Source organism: Macrobrachium nipponense, chromosome 7 (assembly GCF_015104395.2).
Source record: "Macrobrachium nipponense isolate FS-2020 chromosome 7, ASM1510439v2, whole genome shotgun sequence".
Classification (NCBI taxonomy): Eukaryota; Metazoa; Arthropoda; class Malacostraca; order Decapoda; family Palaemonidae; genus Macrobrachium; species Macrobrachium nipponense.
The window spans coordinates 9,512,026-9,524,872 of NC_061109.1; the positions used below are offsets into that span (position 1 = coordinate 9,512,026).

Below are 12,847 nucleotides of genomic sequence, written 5' to 3' on the forward strand. Positions count from 1 at the left end.
ACCACCTATCAGGTAGGAACCAAGGTTTATTTATACCTACAACATATGTTGTTTACCTGTCTATTCCATATAGTAGCTGTCTCTTACCCTCCACCGAAGGGTTGCCAATCAAGCTATGTATATATCTGACAGGTAAGTTGATTGTATGAAAATGATATTGTTATGTTACAATAAGTTTCATACATACTTACCTGGCAGATATATACAATTAAAAGGCCCACCCAGCCTCCCCGCAGGAGACAGGTGGAAGAGAGAAATATGATAGAAAACGGGGATGGTCCTAGTCCTGCCGCCCAGGGCAGGCGGTAGATCACCTTGGACCTACCTGTAGCGAGTGGCGCGAAATTTGAATTTCTGTCGGGGACGACGGAGTCTTAGCTATGTATATATCTGCCAGGTAAGTATGTATGAAACTTTATTGTAACATAACAATATCATTTTAAAATGTGTATGAAAATGTATTACGTATAGGGTATTTTTTTATTTCTGTGCTGAAATATGATGAAAGAAAAGGCAGCTTTTGAAACTGCCCTTCACGTTATCAAATACGATGTTTTCATCTTTCGTTCTTGTAAGCCGCCGTCTGCCGCTCTTCCGAAAAAAAATAGTTAAAAAGAGTGCAAGATCGATGTGTCGATTTTTAAAAATGTTTATGCTTTTATGTTTGAAATGTGTATGAAAATATATTACGTATAGGGTATTTTTATTTTTGTACCAAATATGATACAAATTAAAGCAGCCTTTGTAACTACGCTTCACGTTCTCAGGGGATTTTTTTTCATGTTCGTTCTTGTCCGCCACTGTTCCGGAAAAATGCACGGTGTATTTTATTAATATGCATCTTTTCCATAAAATCTTTTAAAAACATTCATTACTTCACTGTATCCAATAATAGTGTATGTATTCTCATATTATTCTTGTATTATAAGTACTACAGCAAATCTAAGCCAATATTCTGCGGAGCGGCCAATGTTGTGGTTTGAAATCAGCTGATGGCGAATACAAGTTTGTTTCGCCATAACGCAATTCTAAGCGAATTCTCTTGCTTCTAGTTAGCATAAAAGAATATCTAGATACTTGACTTATAGAGACCAAGGTTATGTTTCCTTATACGTGTTTTTAGGTGGAAATATGAATTGAATATGTCTCGTTGTGAATGTGAACTTTTTTTTCGTTAACAGATTACGTTGGCGGCAAGTTTATTGTGTAAAAAAATTACGTGATTCTGTTCGCAATTCTCCTTTATATCATAGTAATACGAACTTTACGTTATTTATCTTATATTGGCGTGAAACCAACAGTAAAATGTGTTTTTTCAAGCACATTAGTTTTGATTAACCCTTAAACGCCGAAGGGGTAAATTAAAAATCGTTCTTCTGTGTGCGGGGGGGCGTCGGGGGGGGGCGGTCTCGGAGTGAGAGCAGAAGCAGATAAAATATTTTTTTCAAAAATCACAGCGCGCTTAGTTTTCAAGATTAAGAGTTCATTTTTGGCTTCTTTTTGTGTCATTGCCTGAAGTTTAGTATGCAACCATCAGAAATGAAAAAAATTATCATTATCATATATAAATAATGCGATATATGATAGCGCAAAAAACAAAATTTCATATATATAATTATATTCAAATCGCGCTATGTGCAAAACTGTTTAAAGCTAATGAGTTAATTATTTTTTTCGTGTAATGTACACTAAACTGTGATCATTTTAGTATATAACACATTGTAAAAACGATAAAAGCAACACAGAGAAAAAAATAAAAATATCACAAAATGATGCATGAATTCATAACGAGCGGACGTAAACAAATATTTTTTTTAAAAATTCACCATAAATCTAAATATTGTCCTAGAGGACTTCCAATTTGTTTCAAAATAAAGACAAATGATTGAATATTACTATACTGTAAGAGTATTAGCTTACAACTGCAGTTTTCGACCATATCTGACGAGTTAAAGTTGACCGAATGTCGAATTTTTTTATATATATTTATTATGTGCAATTAATTCAAAACTTAGAAAGAAAAGCTACAACCTTCAAATATTTTTCGTTTTATTCTACATAAAATTGCGCACATTTTTTCATATATAAAACTCTATGAAATGCTAATAGAATGGAGCAAATAAAATTCCGAGAAATGCGACGTACACATTTCAGAGATTTGCGGCGGAGAATCCGCGCGCGGAGGGAAGGAGGGAAGAATTTGTTTTTTTTTTTTTTAAATTCACCATAAATCTAAATATTGTGCTAGAGACTTCGAAAAATCAAGATGAGAATAAATGACTGAATATTTAATAGACTGTAAGGGTTTTTAGCGTTACAATTTGGCTTTTTTGTTTTTTTCGACCATTTCGGTAGAGTCAAAGTTTGACCGAACGTGGTTTTTTTGGTTTTTTTTTTCTATTTATCGTGATTTTTATATGCAATATTTCGAAAATGAGAAACGCTACAACCTTCAATTTATTTTTTGTTGCATTCTGCATGAATTGCGCACATTTTTCATATATAAAACAATTTTATGTAAGCTAATTTAAAATGGGTGGTAAACATTACCACAATCCACACGTATGATTTTTTTTGAAGAGTTACCGCGCGGACGTAAGGAAAAAGTATTTTTTCCATAAATTCACCATAAATCTAAATATTGTGCTAGAGACTTCCAATTTGTTGCAAAAATGAAGGTAAAATGATTGAATATTACTAGAATATAAGAGTTTTAGCTTAGAGTTTGAAATATTTTTTATGTAAAAAAATATTTCAAAACTGATAAAAGTTACCACCATGGTGTGTTTTTAGTTGTTATTATGCATGAAATTGCACACATTTCCATATATAAAACTTCATGTAACGGCTAATTTAAAAGTGGTGCAAACATTACCAAAAATCCACATGTATGATTTTTTCAGAAGAGTTACCCAGCTGCGGACGTAAGGAGAAAGTTTTTTCATAAATTCACCATAATCAAAATATTGTGGTAGAGACCTTCAATTTGTTGCAAAATGAAGGTAAATGATTGAATATTACTAAAATATGTATGAGATTTTTAGCTTACAATTGCATTTTTTTCGACCATTTCGGTAGAGTCAAAGTTGACCAAAGGTTGAAATTTTGGCACTTATCGTTATTTATATGATATCTCAAACTGATAAAATCTACAATCATGAATATTTTTTTAGTTGTATTCTACATAAAAACTGTGCACATTTTCATATTTAATATTCCATGTAAACGGCTAATTTAAAATGGTACAAAAATTATGTCAAAGTGACGAAATAATTTCCGAGATATGTCACCGATACTTTTAGTGCGGCAAGAAAGAAATTCGCGCTTGCGCGCCTGCATAACGATTGTAAACAAAATAACACCTTGATCCGTGAACTCCCAGCATCCCCCAAGGCGCGTGATTCAAGATTTTTCGGCTGCCATGCCTATAAGTATTTTTTCCGTGAACTTTTAAAAAAACTTTTGTATTGTCAACGTAAAATACGTCCAGTCGGCACTCGAGAGAGAAAAAATGTCGACGTAAAAATACATCCAGTTTGGCGTTTTAAGGGTTAAAATGATTTTATCTCAATTTTATCTATGGTTGTGTTTGATGGCATATGTTTTTTACTGAGTTTTATCCTTGTTGCCGATGTACAATAATAGTCATTAACAGCTTGAACAGGTTTCTCAGCTTCAGTTATAACTAGGTTTATATTTAGCAGTATATTTTCTGATTGATCTTTGATATATAGCGAATAAAGTTATTACATTAAGATATCTCGGTTCTATTCTATACATAACGCCATTTATAACAACTACAGTAATAGTGTGCTGTAGTACGATGATTGAAATACAAGCCAAACGGATGTTATCCAATTCGATTGCACCTAGGGGAGAAAAAAAAAAAAAAAAAAAAAAAAAAAAAAAGTTTTCTCGTTTCAGTCGTTCATGGTTGTACACGTTCACGCAACGAGTATAACGTTTTAAAAAAAAAAAACCATACTTTCTATCCTTCTCTTTTGCTGTTACTGAACTTAGTAAACTAGAAGATGGAATATAGTTAGGCTATTGTAATTTGGTTTCTCATAACATCGGACTATCATAAGAAGAATGATCGTAAACTTGAACACTACAGCTACCTGTACACTGTATAAACCTTATTATATCTCTACATACTCTAGACACCCAAAGGATTAAAGCTAGGCTTTTTTCACTTTACAGTATTCATAATGCTATAATGTACTGTACAGTAAATTCTATAGTATATATTGCATAATATAATTTTACTTATTGCGCCATTGTGGGATTAGGCGCGCTTTTTGACTGGATCTAGAGTTTCGAAAGGTGTGCAGCGGCCGTAGGCTTTAAAATCGCTTAGCGTTGAAAATCACTTAGCGTCGGCTGCCAGGGAAACGGAAAACCCCTGCCGCTAACCGAGGGCCGCCTGTGCATAGTTTGTTTTTTTTAGTAAGATTTATTGGTAAGCCCTTTTAACATGCCAAAATTTTACTTCTGAGCAAATAATGTTCTGTTCATCAGGGTCGTCTGTGGAGAAGGAAAGTAGTGGTAATATTGATATTCAACACTTTAATGTACTATCACTCATCCTTTGTCTTGTCTACTGTGTCTGCCATATGAGAATGAATCTTTATGACTGCAGTTATAATTGTTTTTGTGAGATTACAGATATAATTTTCTTTCTTTTTAATGATACCTTTTTTTTTATCTACTATTTTAATTAACAATAATTTTTTACTCTTAATCCAGAGGTCTAGTACCATAGTTGTCAAGCAAAGATAACTTTCCTCTCAAGTTAAGAGGGGCCTTTGGAAAAAATAATCTTTGACTTCTCAGATGCTTGGCAAATTTCCAAAATTGTTCGGGAATAAATATCCTTCAAATCTTTGAAATAGTCTATTCTTGCTGCCTTGAAAGAAAGTAATGCTGCTGTGGGCCATATGTGGGACTATTACGTTTTTGCAGTGTTGCTTTGTAAGTGGTTCCATTGCTTTCTTATAGTTCTTAACCATGCTGTATGTTCTTCTCACTGAGCTGTTATCTTATGTCAGTTTGCCCTGTCCATTAACCATTCTTATGGAATGACAGATTGTAAGAAAATAATATTGATGATAACCAATTTCTTTTTACTGTTAATTTTTTCAGAGATGAAAGGAAGTGGCGCCAAGTGGGGGTAGATGTTTTATGTTCTGGTGCATGTCCTTTCACCAAATGTTTACAGAACTCCACAAGAATCATTACAGGCTTTCAAGTGGTTCTGCAAGGTAAGCCATGTTTCATGTTTCATTGTTGAAAGAATTTTTGTGAAAAGATATTAACCAGGAAATTAACTTGTCAGTTACTGAAAACCATTTAATCATAAATAGCTTTAAATGTGTGGAATGGATTTAGACAAGCCAATTTTGACACTGGTATTTTTTTCCAATTTTCTTCAAGATTGGAAATTTGGGTCCTTGTTGGCAGAGGTGAAAATGAATGATAGAGATAGATGCTTAGAAATGTATGTCATCAGTTTTCAGGTTTTTACAGCCACCTTTCTCTTGTAGAGAAGGCAACCAAGGCATGGAAACCTTTTGATCAAACCTCTCTATTGGCCGTAGAGGACTGTGTAAGGGACCCTCATAGCATAGCAAAGTACTATTATGAATTGAACTTTAAAATACTGACACATACATTCTAAAATAGAGATTTTTCTAAAATAGAGATTTTTCTATTGTTCATATTTAGAACAATTTTTGGTTCTTAACATAATGGCAAATCTTCTAGCGCCAGCAGGAAACCAGTAAAAAACATTTAAAATTGTGATGCAAGGAATTGGTGTTATCTGGGATCAGCCATTGGGATGAGTGAGGAGACAACTGCCAACAAACTCTTCTGTACCCATGGGTTTCATCATCTCAAAAAGCAAGATCTTAAGAAGTAATCATAGCAAGACTCCACATAGGTGTTGATTTTCTTATGGTCATTTAATGACAACCCTCATTCTGACACAATGAAATGTAATGGATGCCAAGTTCCTATGACTGTCCAGCACTTACTCGTGAATGCCCAAATTGGATTCAGCAGAGACATTTATTTTTGAGATCCAACAATGTCAGGAATTCTCACTGAAGGCAGGGATTTATCACTTAACAAAATGATTGTGTTCATAAGCAGTCAGTTTTTTTGGATAGTCTAGTTTTTTTTTTTTTTTTTTTCTCAGGTTGATTCCTGGAAATAGCCTGAGAAGAGCCATGTTAGTCTTAGAGGTCTGGTTAAACTAATCTTTTATCCTATCCTCACCTCATGATCCATTTCAATTTCTTCATTATCACCTTGCTGGTAGAACATGAGTTGACCTTCCACCTGAAAGCATACATTTTTTTCTCTACCTATTTTTCCTGGTTTGATTTATGTCGAAGATTATAAGTTGCTACGTTATTTGTGTCTTGACTTTTAATGTGCAAACCCCAAAACTCATTCTAAGCCTAAGCCTGAGAGGGAAATATCCTGTTATTAGCTGACTACCCTTGCGCTTGTTGTTTTCTTGGTTTGATTAGACTGATTCTCAATTCACTTTGCAGTAGATGCAGGTCTAATGCTTGTAACAACTAATCCTTGTCATGAGTGTTGGTCTTGGTCTCCTGAACAGTGGAGGATCTTTGCCAAGTACAGGCAGCATAGGAGGAAGTCGGAGGCACCAACTTGGGGAGCGTTCTCTCCTCCTTCGATGAATGATTCTAAAGTTCCCCTTCATTCTCCCTCTTCCTTGTCCAGATTTCCCCCAGTTGTGTCTATTTCTTTAGAAGGTTTCATCCCTTTCCATTCTTTCCTGGCCTTGCCCTTTTGAAGTTTTGGTTAAAGGTTCAGGAGATATTATTCCTTATGCTGCCCCCACTCTTTTGGGTGGGTTGCAGTTTTCCAGCTTGGGAGGGTGGAAGTAAAGCCATCTTGTTCTTCTGTTTCAGGATCGGATGCACAGAAGATGGTGAGCATTTGGGCCTCATTAGGCTTATCAGGGGTCCAACACCTTAGATGGTGTGTTATCCCCCACTTTCCCCGTGTTTTGTGTTGGCCTGTGTCAGCCACCATGACAGATCCCAGTCCTCTTACCCATCACCTCTGCTAGATCGAGCTCTGCGGTTCCTGGTGCATCTCATGTGCCCTCAGTCTTCCCCGTGCATCATCTAAGGTGGTCTGATGTTAATGCAACTTCTCGGTTCCCAGCTGAGCCCCCATGACAGTTTCAGACCACCAGCTCTCCCTGCACCTGTGCATAGAGCCTCGGTTTCTGTGATTCCTCAGCTTTCATCAGTATTCTCTGCGGTGAAAACATCTGCCCCAGCTCCATCGCCAGATTCTTTTGTTCAAGCTATGGTAGACAGTAAACATTATTTTTGTACATGCAACTTCCCCGGCATGATATATACTTAGCTACAGTCTCCGACGTCCACGACAGAAATTCAAATTTCGTGGCACACGCTACAGTAGGTCAGGTGATCTACCCTCCCGCCGCTGGGTGGCGGGGACTAGGCACCATTCCCGTTTTCTAATCAGATCTTCTCTGTCGCCGGCATCCAACAACACCATTGTTGGTTCCTCCTGACCTGTGATTTTCGTATTTCGTTTGCTGTTGATCTTCTTGGACTGTCTTTTGGTGAAGTATTTGGATTGTTGGCTTGGCATACTTTATTGTGGATTGTTTTTGGATTAACGCTTTTGGATTTTTCTTATAATGTCAGACCTCTGGTAATGTATATAGAGTGTGTGTGATGGAAGGATGTAAGGTGAGGCTACCGAAAGGTTCGGTAGACCCTCACACTGTATGCATGAGGTATCGGGGGAATGAATGTACTATTAATAATCCTTGTACTGAATGTGAAGGCCTAAATGAGGAAGGATAGAATTTTCTTCTCTCTTCTTATTTGAGGAAGCTTGAGAAAGATAGAATTAGGAAGGCTTCGTCTAGAAGCGCCAGTAGGTCTCGTTCTAACGAGCCAGTGAGGGCACATTAATTCCTAACCCAAATGTAGTTCTAGCATCCTCTCCTACAGTTTCAACCCCTTTCCCTTCACCGACCTGCGGATTCGTTCTTGGAGATCAGCTAATATGAAAGCCGCTCTACGCAGGATGGAGCTGCAAATGCTTGCTTTGCAAGGTAAGTGTTACGGATCTGAAGATCCTCAGAGACAATGTTACGGTGTCGAAATATCCTAGTTAAAGGTCGACACAATGTTACGGCCTCTGAGAGAAGTCCGCTTCAGGTTCGATATGAAATAAAAAAAAAAATATATCAACACAAACAGTTGAAAACGTGGATATGAATATAGAAAGAAACACTAAACACAACAAAGGGGGTTTATTTACAAGCTTACTAACAAAGGTAAATGCAGAATGGTATCTCCTATTTACATAAAAAGATAGAATCTTACACTGCATGAACTAGGGGAACAGTGAGGCAATTCAAATACTTGCTAATTGATTTGGCAATTTGACGCGCTGGCTTCATAAAAGTAGAGCTGCGATTGCAGTCATCCTCTTGACTCCATATTGCAGAAACTAGTATACTTGAAAGGTAGGAAATCCCCAAAACCTGTAGCAGGACCTTTTCTTCTCTGAAGTCTGCTCGACGTCTAGAAAAACACGGCCGTCCATCCTGAAGACGACTAGACCAATACCAAACAACTCTTCTTTTGATTGATACTTCGTCGGTTCCTTCGCCTCTAGTCTCTCTCTGACGATCACTGCTGCTGATCTCTCACTGATAATCTGATCTGTGGCTCTTACTAACTGGTGATCTCTCTCTTTTACGATCTTCTCCTTCTACGATCACTGTTTGCTCCTACTTCCTCCATTGTATTTATATGGCATCCTGGGGTGGAAGGCCTACGGCGAGCGTCACAGGTTCCCGAGATTGCTAGAATTTCTTAGATGAAATCTAGACGAGATATTGCATCAGAAATCGCTGCGTTTCTCACGTCCCGATGAGATCCACAACACTCCTGCCGATTCTAGAACCATCATGATAACAGGCACCTCCAACCACATTGCGCTAACGACTCCTTGCTGCCGAACTTCTCAAAAATCGTTCTCCTTTCCTTTATCTTTCTTTGCTAGGAAGCAATTACCATCACACGCCCCCACAAAGAGAAAAAAAATGAAATCAACTTATTTATTTTTTTCTAAAGAGGAACAAGAATTGAACAGCGGGGAAACAATTCTGCATAAAGCTTTAATACTTCTTCATTCACTCAACCACTCGTGCCAAAATAGAAAACGGTCATTAGGCTACTCATGCTGAGAAAAATCTCTTAGAGGCTACTGCTATAAAATTATCTTTCTCTCTTACTTTTTCCGTTTTACTGAACTCTGATTAAAACTTATAAATACTAAAACACCTCTCGTGTTTTTCTCAAAAACTAACCTCACTCAGTAACACTGTTACACGGGCGGAGGCCACGGCACAATGGGGCGTTGTTTATAATTCCTGAAGCAAATTTACATTTATTGCCTTTGCTCTACTCTTACCACATTAATTCTATGATATATCTTACCCCACTCCTCTAACACTGAAAAGGACCTTTTGAACTTATAAGGTAAAAATTGGACTTTCTCTCAGACTAGTACTAAAAACTTTATCTCTTACACACAAACTTATTAAAACTTATAAATACTAAAACACCTCTTGTCTCAAAACTAATCTCACTCAGTAACACTGTTACACGGGCGGAGCCACGGCACGGGGCGTTGTTTATAATTCTGAAGCAAATTTACATTCATTGCCTTTGCTCTACCCTCACCCACATTAATTCTATAATGTATTTTCCCCTCCCTTCTTCTCTAAAACTGAAAAAGGACCTTCAAACTTATAAGGTAAAAAGGGACTTTCTCTCGAGACTAGTACTAAAGCTTTATGTCTTACACACAAACTTCTTTTGTTTGCTCTTAGATTATGTTTCCTTTAAGTTCCCCTTGACTTCCGTTCGGGTTTTCTTTCGCTAAGTGCCAAGCGCTTCCGTTCTCCTCCGCTAACTGCCAAACATCTCTTAGATTGTTTTTATAACACTCAAGATTAGTTATGCAATCTCTCTACCCTTACTTCTAGGCAAAGTTCCGACCATATTGATAAATACATTTTCAAAAGATTTTTGCCTACTGAAGGAATATTACACAACTGAACTCTAGGAATTACTTGAATCGGTTTCCCGGCAATTTGATATTCAGGACAGCTTAAAGCAAACCTCTTAAAACACACATAACTTTTTTCATATTAGGGCCAAAAGTACGTCCCTACTAATACACTTGAAAGAAAGTTTTATTTACTAACCAAATGTCCTTGCTCATCATGTGCTACTTCAAAAATAATTCATGTGAAACTTCCTAGGAACTACTAATTTTTCTGTGATTCCCCTTCACTACCTGACTTAGGACAAACATGACACAAAACTTCGTCCTTTACACAAGAAGTTTTCCTTACACACATAATCGAGATCATCCATCCAGTCACACTAAAAAATTCGGGTTAGTGTCTCATCCTCTCTCTGCAATTTTGACTAAACTCATCCTTATCCAAAACGTTAGAGCCTAATTCATCACCGTAACTAAGACTCGATAATGGTACATTTACTACGTTTACTCTCGACAGCTACGCCTTCCCCTTGGCTCTCATTGTCAACGATAGAGTTAGGTCTCTCAGCCACACTCATGCCAAGATCAACCTCGCTACCTCTATCAACATTCGCAATCCACGAACTCACTCTCGTTCGAATCCACGAACTCACTCACGTTCGAATCCACGAACTCCACTCACGTTTTCGAATCCACGAACTCACTCACGTTTCAAATCCACGAACTCACTCTCGTTCGAATCCACGAACTCACTCTCGTTCGAATCCACGAACTCACTCACGTTCGAATCCACGAAACTCACTCACGTTCGAATCCACGAACTACTCACGTTCGAATCCACGAACAAATTATGACCGTAGACTACGTCTGTATCTAAACCAACCTAGTTACTACCATTTTCAGCACTGGAATATTCCTCACAACAGGATTCACATTCTTGGATAAAGCTAAGTCTTACCGACAATAATGTCAACGCCTTCGACGGGCAAACTGTCCACAACTGCAAGTTTTACTTCTCCTGACACTACCTGACTTTCTAAATTCAACTTCAACAAAGGACAAAGAACACAAGTGTTAGGAAATCCACCTAACATGTCTTTCTCTTCCATATTGATTTCTGCCCTATTCGGCACACACTCACCTCCTTATCAGTGATACAGCGGCCCCTGTGTCTCGAAGCAAGACCACTTCTCTCGAATCTACTCTTCCAAGAGAGGAAACTACGCCCTTCCGACAGAAATTCACCAAAAATTTTCCTAGTTTCTCTATCACACTGGTTTCTTACCATCCTTCATTTCTACTGCACAATTCCTCGCTAAATGCCCTTTCCCATTACATCGGAAACAAGTTAATTCTGAGCCACTAGATGCCATTTTACTCTTACAAACCTTAGACGTATGACCAGTTTTCCGCATGTATAACAGGAAGTCACTTTTACTGCATTGCTATTCTATAGGACTGAACCTTTACTGCTTTGTACTCTACCAGACGAAGGATCATTTCGTTTCTTACTAACACTCAAATTATGAGTTAGACTATATTTCGTAAGCCTAGCCTAGTTGCTCATGCAAAAGATACTTCTCGCCTATCCTCTATATCGTATTAAGCGGCCTTGAGAGAGGCTATAAGTAAACGGAAATAATTGAGGGATTTCAAGAGGAAATTGCTTTAACTTACCGTAAAACTGGTTTTATAATGGACAATTAATCTAGAGGAATAGGTCGCCAGAAACTCAGCTCGTTAACTTTACAGCTATTTATTTACAAAAGGCCTTACTGGCCTGGAGAAAGGGACTTATATATCTCTCACAAATGGATAATAGTTGGCTCAAAATGGATTAATTCAAGCTGGTTTCATAAAACTTGGGTAATGCAACACTTGCGGGCAGAGAGACATACACGTGGCTCCATGGGAATCTGGAAAAAGAATCCCCAGATTTAGACGAGATAAAAGGAAGAAAATGGCTTTTCTTGTTTGATTAATTAATTCTCTAACACTGGGGGAGAAGGAACTTTTAATGTTTCACTGAGGTATCAATGACTTCATTGGTCTGGGACGATCACACAAGGGGAAGCATGCGGCCATGCGGCAGAGAGGGAACAAAAGGATGAGTTCCTTTTTGGGTTGGAAATTGACTTGGGAGAATGAGGATCAAAATGATAATAGGAATGGGAGAGACTGGCAATATGCTGTTCCACAAGACGTACCTGGATGTCGTGTTCAGTGTGGACCTTTGTAGAAAAGCGTTGGGGCCTCCACCCTTTGTCTGAGGCCTGGGTCGATCGGCACGCCACTCACGCCCTGGATAGGCCTAACAGGAAGGCAGGTGGTTGGACATCCGTCCGAGGTCACGTCCTGCAAGAGCCGACTGGGGCAGAACGCAGGCGGTTTGCTTGGTGTTGGGATTCAGCTTAACCCCCCACGAGCAAGGCAAATCCTGGAAACAGAGCATAAAGCCAGCAGAGGGGTCACAGGAAAAAGAGCTTAAGAAATAGGTCTAAGAAGTACCAATCTGCCTACATCCTTCCCTTTTGAGATACGTCCCTAAAGCTGACAAAAAGACTCCTTTCCCCCAACTGGGGAACCCCCTATTTCTGGCTGGCGGCTTTTGGGTTTCCCGCGTTTTCTAAAAATCAGCTGATATTTGGAGGAAATGGCTGCCATTTTCCAAATCAAATTAATTAATTAATATCTGGGTAGACGGAACGATCTATAAACGTCACAGCTCCCCCTGTTAAGA

At 38.1% G+C, this 12,847-nt stretch overlaps 1 protein-coding gene across 1 annotated transcript in view; it reads left to right on the top strand.

The window, feature by feature from the left end:
• Positions 1–5,177: 5,177 nt before the first annotated feature.
• The window catches only part of LOC135217532 (prostaglandin E synthase 2-like), a 45,214-nt gene continuing 37,544 nt past the window's right edge, over positions 5,178–12,847 (top strand). Inside the window, exon 1 of the mRNA XM_064253498.1 lies at positions 5,178–5,264. Coding sequence (XP_064109568.1) covers positions 5,178–5,264 — 87 coding nt within the window. The remainder of the gene's footprint in view (positions 5,265–12,847) is intronic.